Source organism: Periplaneta americana, chromosome 16 (assembly GCF_040183065.1).
Source record: "Periplaneta americana isolate PAMFEO1 chromosome 16, P.americana_PAMFEO1_priV1, whole genome shotgun sequence".
Lineage (NCBI taxonomy): Eukaryota > Metazoa > Arthropoda > Insecta > Blattodea > Blattidae > Periplaneta > Periplaneta americana.
Genome location: NC_091132.1, coordinates 80841286 through 80859179, shown reverse-complemented (window position 1 = coordinate 80859179; position 17894 = coordinate 80841286). Strand labels below are relative to the sequence as shown.

The 17894-nt window shown below is 39.4% G+C and overlaps 1 protein-coding gene across 1 annotated transcript in view; it reads left to right on the top strand.

Annotated features, from left to right (window-relative positions):
- Positions 1 to 14978: 14978 nt before the first annotated feature.
- Positions 14979 to 17894, top strand: part of LOC138716526 (runt-related transcription factor 1-like) — a 418897-nt gene continuing 415981 nt past the window's right edge. Inside the window, exon 1 of the mRNA XM_069849676.1 lies at positions 14979 to 16583. Within this exon, the coding sequence (XP_069705777.1) occupies positions 16175 to 16583 (409 nt within the window). The 5' untranslated portion in view covers positions 14979 to 16174. The remainder of the gene's footprint in view (positions 16584 to 17894) is intronic.

Here is a 17894-nt window from a genome sequence, read left to right as displayed (position 1 = left end):
ATAGAGGGAAACAGGTGTATCTCGAGAAAAGTACTCTACAACGTCTGCTTTGTCCACCATAAATTCCACAACGACCTGACTGGGAATCGAACCCGGACGGCCTTCATGGTAACATATATATTCTAGCACGGACTGAGACTGACCTCGTACGCAGGATGCTCTAAGGCAGTGGTCGTCAGCACTCGCTGAAACGTGCAAAGGTTACGCGGTGCTGTCCGGTGTGCACCGTCGTGCAACGGGGAGAGATAGAGAGCATACCCGCTAGCAGCTACGCAGTGCACCCTAGTCCATTGTGTTTTCCGCGGGTAAGAGACTCTAGCCCCAGCGTGCTCTGTGCTGACGACCCTGCTCTAAGGCCATCTACGCTGCAGATCATCCCGCGCGCCGCCTCCGAACTTCCCTACAGCCTACAATTTACATGATCCCTTTACCTTTCCGCGTAGGCATCATCGCTATCCCTCATCACTCGTCCCACGACTTAGGCCTACCACGTGCATAGCACTATCACAGTCTAGTATACACAGTCACGAAGCTGAATACGTAGTAAATATGTATCCATAGATAATTGCTAACCATTAGGATCGCTAATATCGCCTCATTATAGACAATGTGAAATAGTACCGGCACAGTCTATTGTTCCTAGTACCCTCACAACTCAAGCTTCGTGACTGTATATACTAGACTGTGGCACCATCACCAATGAAAGACCACATATCCAAAAGTGCAAGCTCGGTAGCGGTCCACAGTGGACTTTACATCGAACCTAGTAGGAGGAGATGATGATGATGATGATGATGATGATGATGATGATGATGATGATGATGATGATGATGATGAAAGAGGGAAAGTGTATAATTATGATGGCTAAACGAATCCGAGAGCCAATGCCGAAAGTTACCTAGCTACTAGTCACGTTTGTTATTTTAACACTGAACAATTTACATTTAACTCAATTCATACTGTACTTTTTCTGCATTACTTATTGATTCAGAACAAACCATGCATTTAGCATGATTAATTTTTTTTGTGTGTAATTATGAATCTGAAGATGGCATAATAATGCCGAAAACGTTAAATCTTAATAAACGTACTACAATATCTAACACTACTTTTTACTTAGATAAGCAAATAGACGGTCCTCACTATATACAGAGTGTTTCCGGGCTAGTGTTACAAACTTTGAGGGATGATGGGGAAGGGCACATGTATTAATTTGAAATCAGGAACCATGGTCTGGAAATGACCAAGTCGAAAGGTACAAGCAAAAATAGTTCTGTGGAAATGAAATAATTTTATTCCTCTGTATACCTTATTTATGTATATTTATCTGTACATCTTACACATACTGTATTCATCTGACGTTGTTTACGTTGTCTACTTACAGTAGACAGTAGACAGTAGTGCGCTGTCTGAGGGGTGGGGACAGGAAACTACACTAAAGTAATACATATAGCGTAATGTGTAACGGACATGGTCGGTCCTAATATGCACGTCTGTAGACAGCAGTATATGCGTAAAAGTTGTAGTGTCCAGTCGATCAGTCCTAGTGAAATGGAGGAGTACACGAGAGCGGAATAAGCAGACCTGATTTTCGAATAAGGATGAGCCAATGGGAACAGTAGATAAGCTCACAGATTGTATCGGGACAAGTACCCACATAGGAGACATCCGGCCCATACCATCTTTCCAAGACTGTTCCAAAGGTTAAGGGAAGGAGGGCACGTGGTGCCAAACTACAATTCCATTTTCACACAACAATTTTTGCTTATAACTTTCGACTCAGTCATTTCTGGACCAGGGTTCCTTATCTCAAATTGATACATGTGCCCTTCGCCATCATCCCTGAAAGTTTGTAACACCACCTCGGAAACACCCTGTATATTTGTAGGCCTATGTTTATAGCTGTTTCGGAGCCTCATTTATATATTCGAACGCTTTTGCAGCCGGCTGTGTTATGAATTTCATGTTATTGTAAGTACATTAAATGGATTACAAACCAAAATATTTTGTTACATTGATTTATCATGGTTGTACAGTTTTGTTTTCGTACAAATGTATTGTAATTGTGCTGTTCCAGTACTATCTCAGAAGAATGGATCGCGCTCTGTCAGTGCATAGGCGTCGTACCGCCACTGTTCAGTTGAACATTCTCTCGACGCTGTGCTCAGTATGCAGAGTTTGCCGAGCAAAGAGCATGACGGCTCCGTGGTATGATGTCACACTGATCAGTACTCTAAAGCGGTGGACAAATAGGATCTTAATGACATGAAAATAAAGAATATATTTACAAATGTTCATAAGGTAAATCCGCCTAATAAAGCCATGTAAACCAATAAGTCCAATAATTACTGTTTTACAAAGAACAGTCAAATATTGGTGATAAAGGGCAGCATCTTCCTCATTCCCATGCTCTGCTGAATGTCAAGGCATACAAACCACTTGCTTGTGATCAGTTATAGTGGATGCGTAGAGGAAAAAAGTTGTGCGGCCGATCCTGATTGTGTTGATATTACCACGCAGGAAGTGCGTTTTTGTTTAAAGCCCCTTATATATTTCATGAAAATGTAGTGTGTTATGTATACGTTATAGTATATTTTATGTATTTCCAAAATCTCAAAATATTTACATATCATAATTTAAATTAGGATTGTTTAACGTAACAAAAAAAAAGTTTGTAGCACTTTAAGACTAAGCGATGGCCTTATTAGGACCATATGATTAATTGAATTCTCTGCATTAATTATTTGTATTTATCTGTTTTTGTTTATTTAATTACTTATGCACTTACTTATTTATTTAATTATTAATTAATTCATTCATTTCATTTATTTAAGCTGGTACTGTTTTACTTGTAAGTAGAACGTAATCAGAGATTTGATTTTGTGTGAAACTTGTCGCAGATATGTACATGGACATTGTATTGCGATCAAAAAACAACAGAAAATTGTACATTTTGAGTGCCAAGAATTTGAAAATAATTCAGTTATGATATAATTTCAAACGTTTTATGTTATTCATAATATAAAGACCATTTTCTTAAGGGGTTAGGTACAGCTTACAGAAGTAAAATTTTCGGAATATTCAACATTTTTTTCCTCCATTACTGTATCTTATACAATAATGCCTTCTGCTATATGAAAAAAATGTTTTTATGGTAAAAAAAATGTTATATATATATATATATATATATATATATTTTTTTTTTCTTTTCAAAATTCAAAATGGTGACAGTTTACTGTGCAGTGATGAAGCGTTTCCCTCATAACTCATAAACTTGTTAAATTTTTCATGTTCTCTCTCTTTTATTTTATCGCTGAAACTCATGTTTACAATATCATGCTCTTTCAACTACATTCCTTAATAAATACAGGGACATCATTATTTTTACTAACATTTTTAATATTAACCTGGCTATACTTTTCTATTAACGATTGAAACAGGAAACACCGTTTGCTACCCTTTCCACGACGGAGTTCGATGGTAATGGCGTAAAATACAAATCACTTTACTAGGTATAGGAGGGAAGAAAAGTGATTCATCCATTTATGTAAACTAGGAAATATCGCAATTTTGAGTTTGATAATTTTCATTAGGTTTTTGTTTAATCAAAATACGGTACTGTATTAACACTTAGTGTTTTACACACGAATTGAGCTATCCATTCGGAAGTATTAATTATGCAGTGTATATTGTACTGTTACAGCACATTAGCGTACTATATAGAGAATGAAGTTAAATTGAAAAATAATTATAATATGGATATTTAAACACATTTTAGAAAATGGTGGCCGTTCATTTCGATACAGGCTTCAGTTCTTTTGTGCATATTATCGCACTATAGACTACTGTACCTAATTCCAATTACCAGTTTCGTCCTTCGTACGAGTAACTCATGTTGAAATAATTCTGTACCTACTCTATAAAAGAGTACCTTACGTACTGTAAATTCAATCTTCACTTCTGCCCGATCCGAAAAGATAAAATCACTCAGAAATGCTATCTACTGTCCGTTCAAGTGGTTTTGTCGCAGAGTTGTAGAAAGGGGGGGAGGAAATCACGTGACAGTTAATTATTTAAGGAGGCCCTTTTATTTAAGTTATTTTAAACACTTGAATAATATTACGTAGACGTCCAATTCCTAACAGAAATTATTGTTTTCAGAAAAGAACTAAGATAGCCCAGCTACTAGACTTTACAAAGGGGCGAACAGAAGCAGGTGGGGGAAACCGGGATGCGACATAGGGAAACGGACGACAGTACCCGTACGAAAATATGATTCAATATTGAAAGCTCTTTCGTCACTGGAAAACGCGAACATATTTCTGAAACGTACTATACTCAGTAACTCAGTACTGCTTACGCGCCCTCGGCTCTGTGTCGTGAACGGTTGGAAGTTTACTAGTAGAAGGGGTGGGAGTGAAATACATTCCAAAACTCAGGTACAATAAAAGTTGAAGTAAAAATAAAATGATGTCCCTGTATATTTTTTTATTTAGTGTCAGAAGAAAATACTAATACCTGACCATTTTTTAAAATGAATTTATTTTTTTCAGGCAATCTATTAAAGGTAGAGAAGTGACCTTGCATCATATTGTAGATATGACATGCATAAATACACACAATAAATTTCATCAGAGAATGTTGGATAGTTTTTGAGTTATGTGGAAAACACTTCATCACTGCAAAGTGAACTGAATATTGAAAAAAAAAAAAAAAATGTACATAGTTTTTTTTTAAATCGTAGAAATATTTTTTTTCATATAGCAGAAGGACAGTGTTTTACACATACTAATTTTCATTATTGTAAAAGATACAGTAATGGAGGGAAAAAAACAGTTGAAAATTTCCAAAATTTTACTGCTGTAGGCTGTACCTAACCCCTTAATGACTTCCAGTTTTGTTTATTAGGGTCTATATTAAATGAAATATTTTTTTATTCAATCGTTTGTTCCATCAACTGAAAAGTTTGTCAACTCTGTTTACTTCTAAAATTTGAAAATTCAGAGCTGGTCTTATTTGGAATCTCTGTTCCTAATAAGGGCAATTATCCCTTTGTTGAATTTTTAATATTTTTAATAACAAATAATACAATTTAACAGTAAAGCTGTATGTTTTCCATTTCCTCATGAATAAATTGCTAATTGTGTTAAATGTGATGAGGATTAATTGAGAAAGAACCAAATGCCAGCAAAGCAAACTTTGTCATGGCCTTATTTGGCGCACTTACCTTACTCCAACAAAACGACAACATAACTTATGTCATATTGTGCGTAGATTTGTCTCTGCAGTGGGCTGAGATGAATGTCTCTTCTATTGAGAAAAGAAATACATTCTGCTTAGGCAATGTTGATACATTGCGTGGGCAATTATAATTATTATTTTATGAATAATATACCACTGCCATAGACGCAAATCATAGCTAATAACAGCTTCTTCTATGAATTATCTCATTGAAGACGTTCACAGAATTCTACAGTTAGCACAGTGTTAGTTCTAGAAATTCTATTTCCAAGTTTTCTTAGAAACGAAGGTTAATTTTGTTGAAGTTGCTTAGTCTGTATCCTATTAACATAAACAGCTCATTGTAGTTAAGATGCGGTACGACACAAGAATGGAATTCTACAGTATGTTTGTATTTTGTTCAGTGCGTACATTCGTTCTCTTTATTCCCTTTTGATTTATTATTATTATTATTATCATTATTATTATTATTATTATTATTATTATTATTATTATTATTATTATTATTATTAAAATAAGTCACGCACCTCAGCTGATTTGTCTAAAATGTCAGTCGATGCTTCAAAGTGGAAGAAATTTTCTCATCAAATTTCGGCCAGTATAAAGGGTGGAAGGGGATTCATGCACCAAAATTTTAAGAGGTGATTCTAAATGTTAAATGTAACAAAACATTTATTACACTTTTTCCTTCGATGAAGCACCGTTAAGTAGAAAAAAATAGTATTTTCCCAATGTCTGCAGCGCTCTATTGCGGTAATGGTCCGAGAGAAATGGCTAATTGCTATACAAGCAGATAGGTAAAAATAATCTGAACAGTTAATGTCTTGAATCTTTTTTGCAAATTAAACTGTTTAGCCATGAATTTAAATAGGATAATTGCGAAAATCGTTAAAATAAATTTTGCAACGCAGCACAGTCGCGCGCCACCAATTAAGAACAGCAGAGGAGGAGGGGAAGGTAAGGAGTGCAGGCCGTGCTTGGTAGAGTTATTGCAGTAGCCATGATGTTGACAAATGCTTCATAGAAACATAACGATTTCGTCTGAAACGATGAATGTTAGAGGAAAAACTTATTTAGATTTTTCAAATCTCTCCTCATGATCTATTACCAGTTTCAATTTGGTGCATTGGACTGTACCACCCAGCATCGTAATGAATTAGCGAAGCTACAATAGATAGCGTGATCCAGTTTCGAACGGTAGCTACAACTGCTGGAGAAGTCCATCGTTGTGCAGTAACGGTCAGCACGCCTGACAGTGAAACGAGCAGGTCCGGGTTCAAATCCTGGTTGGGACAAGTTACCTGGTTAAGGTTTTCCCGAGATTTTCCCTCAACCAATTATTAAAGAATTACTGGGTAACTTTCGGCGTTAGATCTTGGATACAATTCGCCATCATAATTACGCTTCCATCTTTCATCATAATTTATATTTTTTTACAATTCATTTTGAAGATTTTTCAGATAAGTCGTAAGTTCAATTAAATGGTTTTATCATTTTCATTCTAGGACTTATCATACAATATTTAAGGAGTAAATCTTTTATATTACATATTTTGCTATTAGTATTAACGTTTTCGTCGCAAGCAGTGAAGACATGAATAAATATCCGAAATATACCTGAAACAATCAGAGACTATACAGAAGGATGGCAAGAACATTTACTGTGTATGGAAAAACACAGACTACCTAGACGACTATACAATTACGGAACAAAAGGAAAAAGAAGAATTGGAAAACCACGGAAACGTTGGAAGGCTCAATTTTGAAACATGTGGAGTTGGAACAGGTCTTAAGGCCTAAACCGAATAGTTGATGATGATGATGATGATGATGATGATGATGATGATGATGATGATGATGATGAAGATGAAATGATGTTGTATTGTGTCAAAATTTTAAAATAAATCCTTTTTCGCATTTGTTATTATTTTTTTTTCAAATATCTTGCCATTATACAGAACTTCTGTTGAAGTGTGTAGTCCATAGATGTCCAATTGTAATTCGTACGAGATAACCCTTGGCGTAAGCAACCCGCAGCGCATATTCTTTAAGGTCGTTTTTCCTATTTCACATGGAAAGTTATTGACCTTAGCAGAGCATGCTTGACGTGCAATATCTCCTGGTTCTATAGACGTCTGGACACCCATGGTGTAGTCTATATGGAAATTCTTGAAACGTATGAAAAATTGTTTCATAATAATTTATAGAAATAGCTTTCCTTCTAAATAAAAGTTCTTAATGTTATGTGAAATCACACAATTTTGTAAGACTTCATATGTAATATAGTAAGTTGTGTCATAACAAAAAATACGAAAATATTATTTGAATTTAGGCCTAAATGGAAACTAAAATAAGATAAAGAGGCATTAGAACAAACATGACCAATTAAGTTTATCAAATGAGTAATACGTTTGAGAGACTTTCAATTAATTTGACCGTAAAAGAGATTCCAGACACTTTTTCAGTGAGATTTGTACACAGGTATGAGTTAGAAGGGGAGAATAAAATTGTGAAATTGATTTATTTAGGTGTAACCTTTATTGAATTTTAAAATATACAAGATATGCATGGTAGGTACCTACAGTGTTTGTATTATTCTCTTCCCCTTTCAACTCATAATCACATTATATAACCCCGATTCTTTTCCTTTGTCGACGCGCCCCTCATCATAGCGTTGCTCCACGTGTCCATTAGACGATCCTTTCTGTTTGAAACTGTTCTTGGAGTCACTAATGAATGTTTAGAACTTTTTAATTCAACAGTTATTCTAGCAATAAATTGATATCCGAATTCGGGGTCAGACATCGAATTCAAAATTTAAAAAGGCTATTAATGACATCAGATTCATTATTAGTATGTATTGTGGCGTTTGGAGATAAATTCAGTGAAAAACAAAACGAACATACGGTTAAAGAATGTAACAAGTAAACGAAAAAAAAGTTAATCCGTGGCGCTACAGCCCATGAAGGGCCAAGACCGATCAGTTGGCTGCTGACCTCACGTCCACATGCCGAAGTAGAGGTGGACGATCATCCAACCAGAATGGAGGTATCGTGTGGTTAGCACGATGATCCTCTCAGCCGTTATAGCTGGTTTGCGAAATCGGATTTTCGCTACCTATCCTATCTCCCCAAGTATAGTCGGACCATCGGATCTGTGCCCCCGTAAGATATGCGAACTGAAACCTAATTCCTTCTCAGCCTCGGTAATTCATTTCTCTCCCTGCATTCCTATCTCTCTCTTTTCTATCTCTCTCCCTTTCTACCCCCCACTACTCAAAATTTTGACCTTCTTGCGGTACAGTTTACAATATTTGCACTTGCAGTCCAATGTTGTCAACTCAACATGAATACTGTAGCACGGAGTGGCGAAAGAAATATCATTAAGCAAGTATGTAATAGCATTTTGCGATGAAGAGAAACAAACAGGTCAATATCTGTTTCCTATAAATCAGGCAACGAAAAGAGCAACTGATATCACAAGTGAGGCTTATTTTATTTCAATTGATTATGTATTAAAATTACTTACTTAACTAATACTAATAATACCACATTTTATGTAATTTATATATACAGGTCAGAAGTCCTAATAAAGAAAATCAGGAGAGAGGGAGTCTGTGCAGGAGATGAAAAGCTAGAATCACCAAAGAAGAACAGACCAAGGGAACGTTTAATTATTGTAGATGATATGAACCGATGTATTTTAAGAAGAAAGATACAAGAATTTTATACCGTTCAGAAAGAAGTTTCAACATTGAAGAAATTACTGAAGCTTGCGAGAGAAGTAATAATTTCCAAGGTTGGAGAGAAAAACTACGGAAAGTGATTCGAGACATGGGATTTATGTTTAAAAAATGTAGAAATACAAGATGTATTTTGATTGAAAGAAATAATATTGTAGCATGGAGGACCAGTTATTTATGACACCGTTTGACGGAAGTTTGGCAACATCCCTATTCGGCAAGGTTCGTGGACTGCTGTTTAACGTGGTGGGAGGAAAGCGGGTGGAATGGAGTGAGTACAGACGTTAACTTTTCCAAGAACGACGACAGCGCTGAAGGGGCACAGATCCGATGGTCCGACAATACATCATGATGCTGGGTGGGCACCGGTCCCATACACTGGCTGAAATTTCATGAGAAAATTTCTTCCCCCATGAGGACTCAAACCAGCGCGCATTCCGTAACTCGAGTCCTAAGCAGGATGCCTTAGACCGTGACTCCACGGCGCGGTATAATGTAAGAAGTAGAATGTTTAGGGTCTAAAATATTGCCTCTGAAACTAGAATAACATATTTCAACATAATATGCATATGTATATTACAAAATATATTATGAAAGAGCTGACAAAGAAAGAGAGCCACTAGTGTATTTCGGGCAGTAACGCGTTTGCCTGCAGATCCGGGGTTGCGCTCGTGCGTGGATTCGATTCCCTCTTGGACTGACCAGCTGGTTGGGATTTTTCCGGCATTTTGCCAACTGTAAGACAAATGTTAGGTAATTCATGGCGAATCCCCTACCTCATCTCGCCAAATCCTATCTCGTTAACACCAATTCCATCAACACTAAATAAACTACTAGTTTGTTACGACGTCATTAAATAAAGATTAAAAAGTCACACGAAGGAGAAGAAGAAGAAGAAGAAGAAGAAGAATAAATATCTCAAAACTAAGTTTTAAGGAGTTAGAAGGTTTTCCTTGCAAGCCCACGATGTGCAACACTGTCTGCATCTCTAAAACTGCACTTAACCTAGTACTTGATACAGCGATGTTAAATAACCAACTAAAAAAACTGCACTGTATTTATAATGTACAAATTATGTTTCGAAAATAAGTTGTTTTTCCGCCATATCAAAAACATATACCAACTCTTAAAGGAGTAAAGCATTAAACAGCACAAAATGGGAAGTTGAATCAAAAAGGGCGTGTCGATTTTTGAACTCTCACATTCTAAAAATGCGAGGTGTAAAAATTTGTGACTTGACATGGATATTCAAAAGCTATTCTGGTTTTTTAAATATAATATGGTCTTGCTTGGTAAATAACTACATAAAAATAGTTCTATTGTCAAATTTACAAAAAATTATATTTAGTGCTATTTAAAACTTATTACAAAAGTGTGTCAACTGCATAAAAATCATTCATACTGATTTGCCTAGTGCTTGTACTTTGCAGAATAAATAAATGAACACATATATATATATATATATATATATATATATACATATATACAGGATGTAAGGGATATAAGTGCAGTCCTTTTCAAAGTCTTCGGGGACGGTCAACAGAATCAAAAAATGTTCATACAATATAGGGTCAAAACTTGATAGTTTGCTCAGAAAAAAATATTTCTTTCCTTAGTTTATTTGCGTTATACTCCTTATATAGTTAGTAAAAATTACGAAAAGTTACATCAGTAGGTATATCTAGCAAAGAGTTAATATTAGTTTAAATAAATATTTGTGTCTTCTATTACTTTTTGGTAAAATTAAATAATGACGCATGCTTAAATTTGTTAATATTCAGGCGTGAGAGACGTGGCAACATGTTCAGCAAGATTCATGCAGTTGACTATTGCACAGACGTACAGCTCACTCAGCTGAGTTGAAGCTCCCTATTCATAGGTCTCCTGCCGAGCGGATGGCAATTCAGTACAGGTATTCGATAAACAACTTGCAATGTCATTCACAGTTCAGGAATATCATGATATGTTATTTGATTAATTTATAGAGAAAGTCGTCGTAATTCAAGTGCGGCAAGAAGGATGTACCGTCAACGTTTTCCGCAAAGAAGGTTAAGGCTGGTTCACAAAAAACCGGGAACGAGAACGAGAATGAAAACGAGAAGCAGAGGACGTGAATTTTTGATTCACAATAAACCGAGAACGTAGACGATTATGCATATCGATATATATGTCAATAACGATATGTAAAGTCGATATTACGCATTCTGATGTTATTTGTATATAATTGACCAATGGCGTTCTCACATGAGTACAAGGCAGCCAACATAAACACAGGTTAACCAACTTCGAAATTTCAACTGAAACGTTTCATCAGGTACGGTACTATAAATATGCCCATGCATCTTTATTATCACAACCTATTTTAAGTCTACCATAACGTAAAATAATTAGAGAAGAAACATTTGTAATAGAACAAAAATGAACACAACAGTAGTTATTGAATTGAAGCGTGAATATGTAGTGTGTAATACAACCAATACAGTAATAAAATATGATTCCCTTCCGATCGGTGTTCAAAGATGCAGCTATTGAAAGCCACGTATTCTCCTTCATTTTCTCATCTTTATACGAGGCACGCCGCTTATCGTAAATGTGAGGATTTCAATATTAGAATCTCATCAAATAAAACTTGCTCCATGATGCACAGCACAGAACAAAATAATGCATAGGTTATGTCAGGGTCTTCTTGCTACAAAATATACGACGACAAAATAGCTTTTAGATGGCAACAGAATGAATCTAGTGGGCTGTGATCGGAAACGTAAACGCCAAAGTTGAAACTTGGCCAACTCTCCGTTCCCGATCTCGGGCTCTGGCAAGCTTTTCATTAATTGTGAATGCTCACATTTAAATGTATACATTTTAACAATTTTACCGTTTTCCTTTTCGTTCCGATTCTCGTTTCCGGTTTATTGTGAACCAGCCTTTACCTAATCGGCGAACTTTTATAGCAGTTTCTCAACGATTATTAAAAACTGTGAGTCTCTTACCCCGATTCGAAAAAAAATACAAACAGAAATTTCTTTAAAAATCATACTGCTTTACGGAAGCGGAAGAGATTAAAATTTTGCATTAGCAAAAATGTTCGTATGATTTTGTGCAGTAAACCATTTTTGTTTCTTTTTTTTAGACGTATAATAAAAATGTAGCAATATTGTTAAATAAAATGGAAATTTACCGTAATATTCTATTAATGAGATTGAAAGTTTGTATTTGCTGCTCGTTTTATGTAAACAACAGTTGTACTGGTCCGCCCCTGTATTATAACAGAGCATCTGTTTTGTACCGGTATGTCTGTATCCGCTTGAGCTGTACTGTGTACTTGTAAACCTCCTCCTCTCCGTCCAGCAACGTTGTCAAACGTTTAATATTGTGAATTTTAATAATTAGTTAAATATTGCAATTAGAAAAAAAATTGAGGACATTTTTTCTTCTTTATGACATGAATAATCATCAGTTAAAATAATGGCATACCTCTTACACTGTGTATTAATACTAAGTTTTATGCAAAGAATATGAGATTCGTAGACCTACAAAGGGCTGAGATGGAATTTTTTTATTATGGTCCACATTAGAAAAAACTAGAGGTAATACTGATTGACAGCAACAATTGAGAATGGAAGATTAGATTTAACAAATAAATGTTCGTTGGCCGACTGAATATCATATTCATCATTATATTTCAAGCTTAGAGTTTGTAATTCCGATGAGTGTGATAAATTTTAATAGAGATAAATGACTTTTACTTGGCTTTTAAATAAACTTGAGGGCACATGTTACATATTTACAATATGTCCCTGAATGATAAAGCAACTGCCAGATTTTATATATTTTGTTGCATCCGTCAAAAGTCATCATAATGTGATTATTGACTTTTTTTATTTTATTTGGTTATTTAACGACGCTGTATCAACTACTAGGTTATTTAGCGTCGATGAGATTGGTGATAACGAGATGATATTTGGCGAGATGAGGCCGAGGATTTGCCATAGATTACCTTGCATTCACATTACGGTTGGAGAAAACCTCGGAAAACCCCAACCAGGTAATCAGCCCAAGCAGGGATCGAACCCGCGCCCGAACGCAACTTCAGACCGGCAGCCAAGTGCCTTAACCGACTGATCCACGCCGGTGGCTTTATTGACTTTATCACAATGATGTTGCTGTCATTTACCTGTTGAGCTGTATTAATACAATGATTGATGTTACTATTGATTAAGACGGCTAATATGTATTTCCTACCATAGTATCTTTCTCGTCTTCACAACTCCATCATTCTGCGTATGATTTGTATTCGAAAATATCAACTCTGACGATAATCCATTTGTATTCACCTTTGTTATTTAGTAACTGTCGGAAGAGAGATTGGAATCTCATAAGTGACATCAATTAGGTGTCACTCATGAGGAAACTAAGGCAGGCTTTGTGCATAATAATTAATTTGTAACAGTTTATAATGCCTTAAGTGCTAAGCAATGAGTGCTAGTAGGCTAAGCCTTACAATTTCTCAACGGATGGACAGATGGTGAATGTTATTATTTATTAAGATGGCTAATATTTCCTACTAATAATGAAAACAAATATATAAGATTATCGTTGTCATCTTCACAACTCCATCATTCTCCGTATGATTGGTATCCGAAAATATAAATCTGACGATAATCCATTTGTTGTTTAGTCAACTGTAGGAAGACAGATTGGAACCTCATAAGTGACACCAATTAGGTTTCACTCATGAGGCAACCAAGGCAGGCTTTGTGCATAATTAATTTGTGATACAATTTAATTTATAATGCCTTCTTAAGTGCTAAGCCATGAGTACTAGTAATCCTTACAATTTCTCAGTGGATGGATAGGAGTTCGATTCTCGGAAATTTCCGTGAAATTTATTACGGAAAAATCGCCACGAGACAAGTTTTCTTAGATTGTTTTCGATCCTTGCTATTCTTACCTGATCATTAATGCGCTATCGCTAAATCATGAGTGGAGAGTTTCCCATTGGCTGCCTTATTTTAATAAGAGTTCGCAATAGTCAAATGCGGTCTAAAATGAGAGATATGTGACAAGAGAGCACCGTGGGAATGCCGAAGGTTAGTTGGAGTTGGCTGCAGTCTCAGAGCCCCGTGCTCGTCACTTACACGCTATTAGTTTAATAACCGTTAAACGTTTGTAATAGCCTCGGGCGGACAGCTGGTTCAACAGAGCCTCCTGTATTGACGCGAGGCGAGTTCTCGCTCTCTGCACGCTATTTATTCAATCATTTTTTTCCGGATTCCACAGTGGGACGCAAATGAATCGGCGGCGATCAGGTATTGTGCATAAAGAAGAATGTACTTTTTAGAGTGGCGCGGTTTGCATCCAAGACGCGGGGGGGGGGAGTGCTGAGGGGCCGCGGATTTGCTCGGCTTATCCCGCGCACATCCGTCAGGACTATCACTTCTCGGTCAAATTCGGGTTTGCTCGGCGAAGGAAGATACATCTTCCCTCTCTGAGAAGTGGCAATAGCGGGCCGCATACACGGAGGACGCCTCTAGAACTAGAATACTGCTCCAAACTCCCCCACACACGTTGCGCCCCGCCGTCCCCCGCGCCCATCTCTTTCTAGATGTGTGTCCACGTTAGCATGGAGTGTGCGTCGTTTACCCCCCTCTCTCCTCTCTCTCGCAGCCCCTCTCCGGTTTCCCTTCCCCTCAGACGCCGGCCCCGGTGTTACAGGGGATGAGGGCTATGGGGTTTTAGGGGGTAGGAAGGGGGTTGTATGGAGAGCGAGAGAGAAACTACGGGTTTACCCCGTATTACACTACTGTTAACGCAAGCCCATGGAAGTCTAGCCCCTAGGTCGGCCGCCGTGGTGGGACAGAGCTACCCCTCCCCGCACGATATACTAGTGCCGCTATATGTAGTACTGCACCTACTAGTACATATAACACTACATGCATGCGATTGTGCGTGGGGCCGTCAAGTGGGGGCGTCACATATTGTGCACTAAGACCCATCAGTGCCGCTGCTGGCGTGACACAGAAATACTCGTCGTCCTCTAACCTCTCGCCGTGGCGTGAGCGTGTTTTTGTTTTCGCACGGAGAGGGTAGGGGGTGTGTGTGTGTGTTTTTATTTCGCCGGAGAATCAGATGAGTCGAGGTATTTTTTTTAGTACGAGGAAGTCTGTAGGTAGGGGAGGGGGTACGTGGGGGAGGAGTTGAGAGTTAACTGCGTGTTTTTAACATACGGTTTGGAACAAGGACGTGGCCCGGCCACACAGAGGATCTCCTTTGGTACTCCATGCAGTGGCCTGCGTGCAGCCAGCCCAACCGGACGCCACTTTAAGCACTTGCTAATTGTCAAGAACAAACCGACTGTGAACGATCGCCCCTCGCCTCCTCGTGCCTGCCAGTGAGAAGAGACGCGACGCCGATCGATTATGTGTCATCTTTCCAATAATATTTGTACACTGCGTCATTCATAAGGGAAGAGTTGTGCACGCGGTTTTCTTTTTTCAAACTCCCGCGGATTCATTCATTTTTTTCAGCCGCCCTCCCGCCACCCCCGCAGCGCGATCGCGAGACGGGACGTCTCTCTTTTTTTTTTCCATTCATAAAACAAGTGGGGAAAGAAGTGAACACCATGACGGCCGACGCTGCGTGAAGACAATTCCTCCCCCCAATCTATCAACACGTGCGCCGCGGCGTCCGGCGTCGTTGTCAGGGATGCGACGTGCTGGAAGTTTCAAATAGGACAACGCGGCTCGCTGGAGCGCTCTCACAGGTAATCATTGTTGACACACTGGAAACAAAAAAACAAGAGAGCTCCGCGTGGCGGCTTTTTAAAACATGTGAGGTGACTGTGGATTTGACTGTTAGCGTTTGCGGGGCCCGCATTGTCTGCAAGTGTGGTTCGCGTCGCAAGTAGATGATGTTTCGGTTGAGTGACTTCTCGGCCCCGCTCTGACGCGGACGGGGCGATGCTTGTGGTCGCGTGGTGAATCCGTTTCTGAAATCAGTGTCGGTGACGGAGGCGGGGGTGTGCCCCTCCTCTTGAGCAACAGAAGACATTGCTTCAGACGTCACAATTTGGGGCACCAAGACTCTCTCTGCGGCCGCGGTCTCCTCGGACTGCAGCAAGGACAGCGGCGGCGTCCTCGGCGGGCCGGCGGCGTCTTGCGGCGGCGACTTCCGGCGCCCCGCGCCCGACCCCATGCACCTGACGGCGAACACGGGGGGCGCCACCGCGGCGGCCGCGTCCCCCGAGGGCAGCAGCGCCGGGAGCGGCAGCGTCCTCAATGACACCTACACCAAGATGACGTCCGACATCCTGGCGGAGAGGACGCTGGGCGACTTCCTGTCGGAGCACCCCGGAGAGCTCGTGAGGACGGGCAGCCCGCACTTCGTGTGCACCGTGCTGCCCCCGCACTGGCGCTCCAACAAGACGTTGCCCGTGGCCTTCAAGGTGGTGGCCCTGGGGGACGTGCTGGACGGCACCCTGGTCACCGTGAGGGCGGGCAACGACGAGAACTACTGCGCCGAGCTCCGCAACTGCACGGCCGTCATGAAGAACCAGGTGGCCAAGTTCAACGACCTCAGGTTCGTCGGCAGGAGCGGCAGAGGTGAGCCCCTTTCCCCACAGAATCGCTCTCTCCTTAAATAGTGATGTGTAAAATGATCTGCAAACTTTCTACTAAATTTGCCCGAGAAAGGAAGAAATTTAGTTGAAATGATGCATGTTCAATTTTATTAAGCAACTTATAGAACAGCTTACGAAATAATTGTAAATACGGGTATCATAATAGACGTCGTTGACAAGTACCGGGAATTGAAAATGAACTATGTCGTATATTCACACTTTAATTCCCTCATATTTAAGTATTTAATTTTAATGAAGTTTCTACGCCACTGACGTTTAGTGGAAGTTGTGTTGTTGTGAGGTTCTTAAAATGTTATTAGAAAATGTAAAGTCTAAATGCCGCCAAGAAACAAGTTCATTCAAGGAAAACGTTTTACCTGAGTAGAAATGCCGACTCGAGCGCTTCAAGAAAGTCGCCGCGAACTTCTTCTTACACACACAATTCACTTAAACTCGCGTCGCGACGTCGTAAGACGTCTCCGGTAATCGACGTCAAAGTTAGCGGCAAGTGCCCGAGCATTGGGCCGCGAGCCCGGCGCGTCCGTCCTCGTGCCGCAGCGTCGCCCGCTCCACCTTGTAATGGGGAAGACGCTCTCCGTCACGACGCCTAACAAAGTTTTGCTTACTTTACTTTTCTTTTGAAAGTCGCGGCAAAAGACGACGACGATGACGATGTCTAAGCGCTGGTAAGAAGGCCGGGAGGGGGAGGAAACCCACGAGAAGAAGGGAAAGATCCCTTCCCAACTTTAGAAGAAAAGTTTTTGCGCATGGCAGAAAAATGTTGGCTGCTCTCTCCCTCTTTCTTCCCTACAACCCTCCCCAACCCCCTGACTGCATATCGGTGACGACGCTTGTGGGCAATCAGTGGGCTCGACGCGCTGTTGTATTTTATCCCCAACCCCCCATAACCTCGTGTTTACATACGACGTCTTCAAGACGCTAACTTCCTTCATCGAGGTTTTATCATGTTTTAGTATGGCAAGCCCCAAAGTTGTGCCGAGTTTTCGCTTCGCACTTTGACATTTGTTTATAGTTGAAAGACAAGGAGTCTGAATGCATTGAAAGCTGTCAGCCGGATATTATACGATCTGCTTCCCTTCTCCAGTTACTAATGCCATTAGTCTGAATTCCGGTGTTGTGATCATGCCTTCCCCCGCGGCATTCAACCTTAACTCTTGCTACATAAACGACAAGGAATTATTAATTGCCGCAATTGAAGACTAAGAATAGTCAAATGGGAGAAGAGTAATGAATTCTTACAATTCTACAAGTTAATTTTAGGTAGAACAAACCA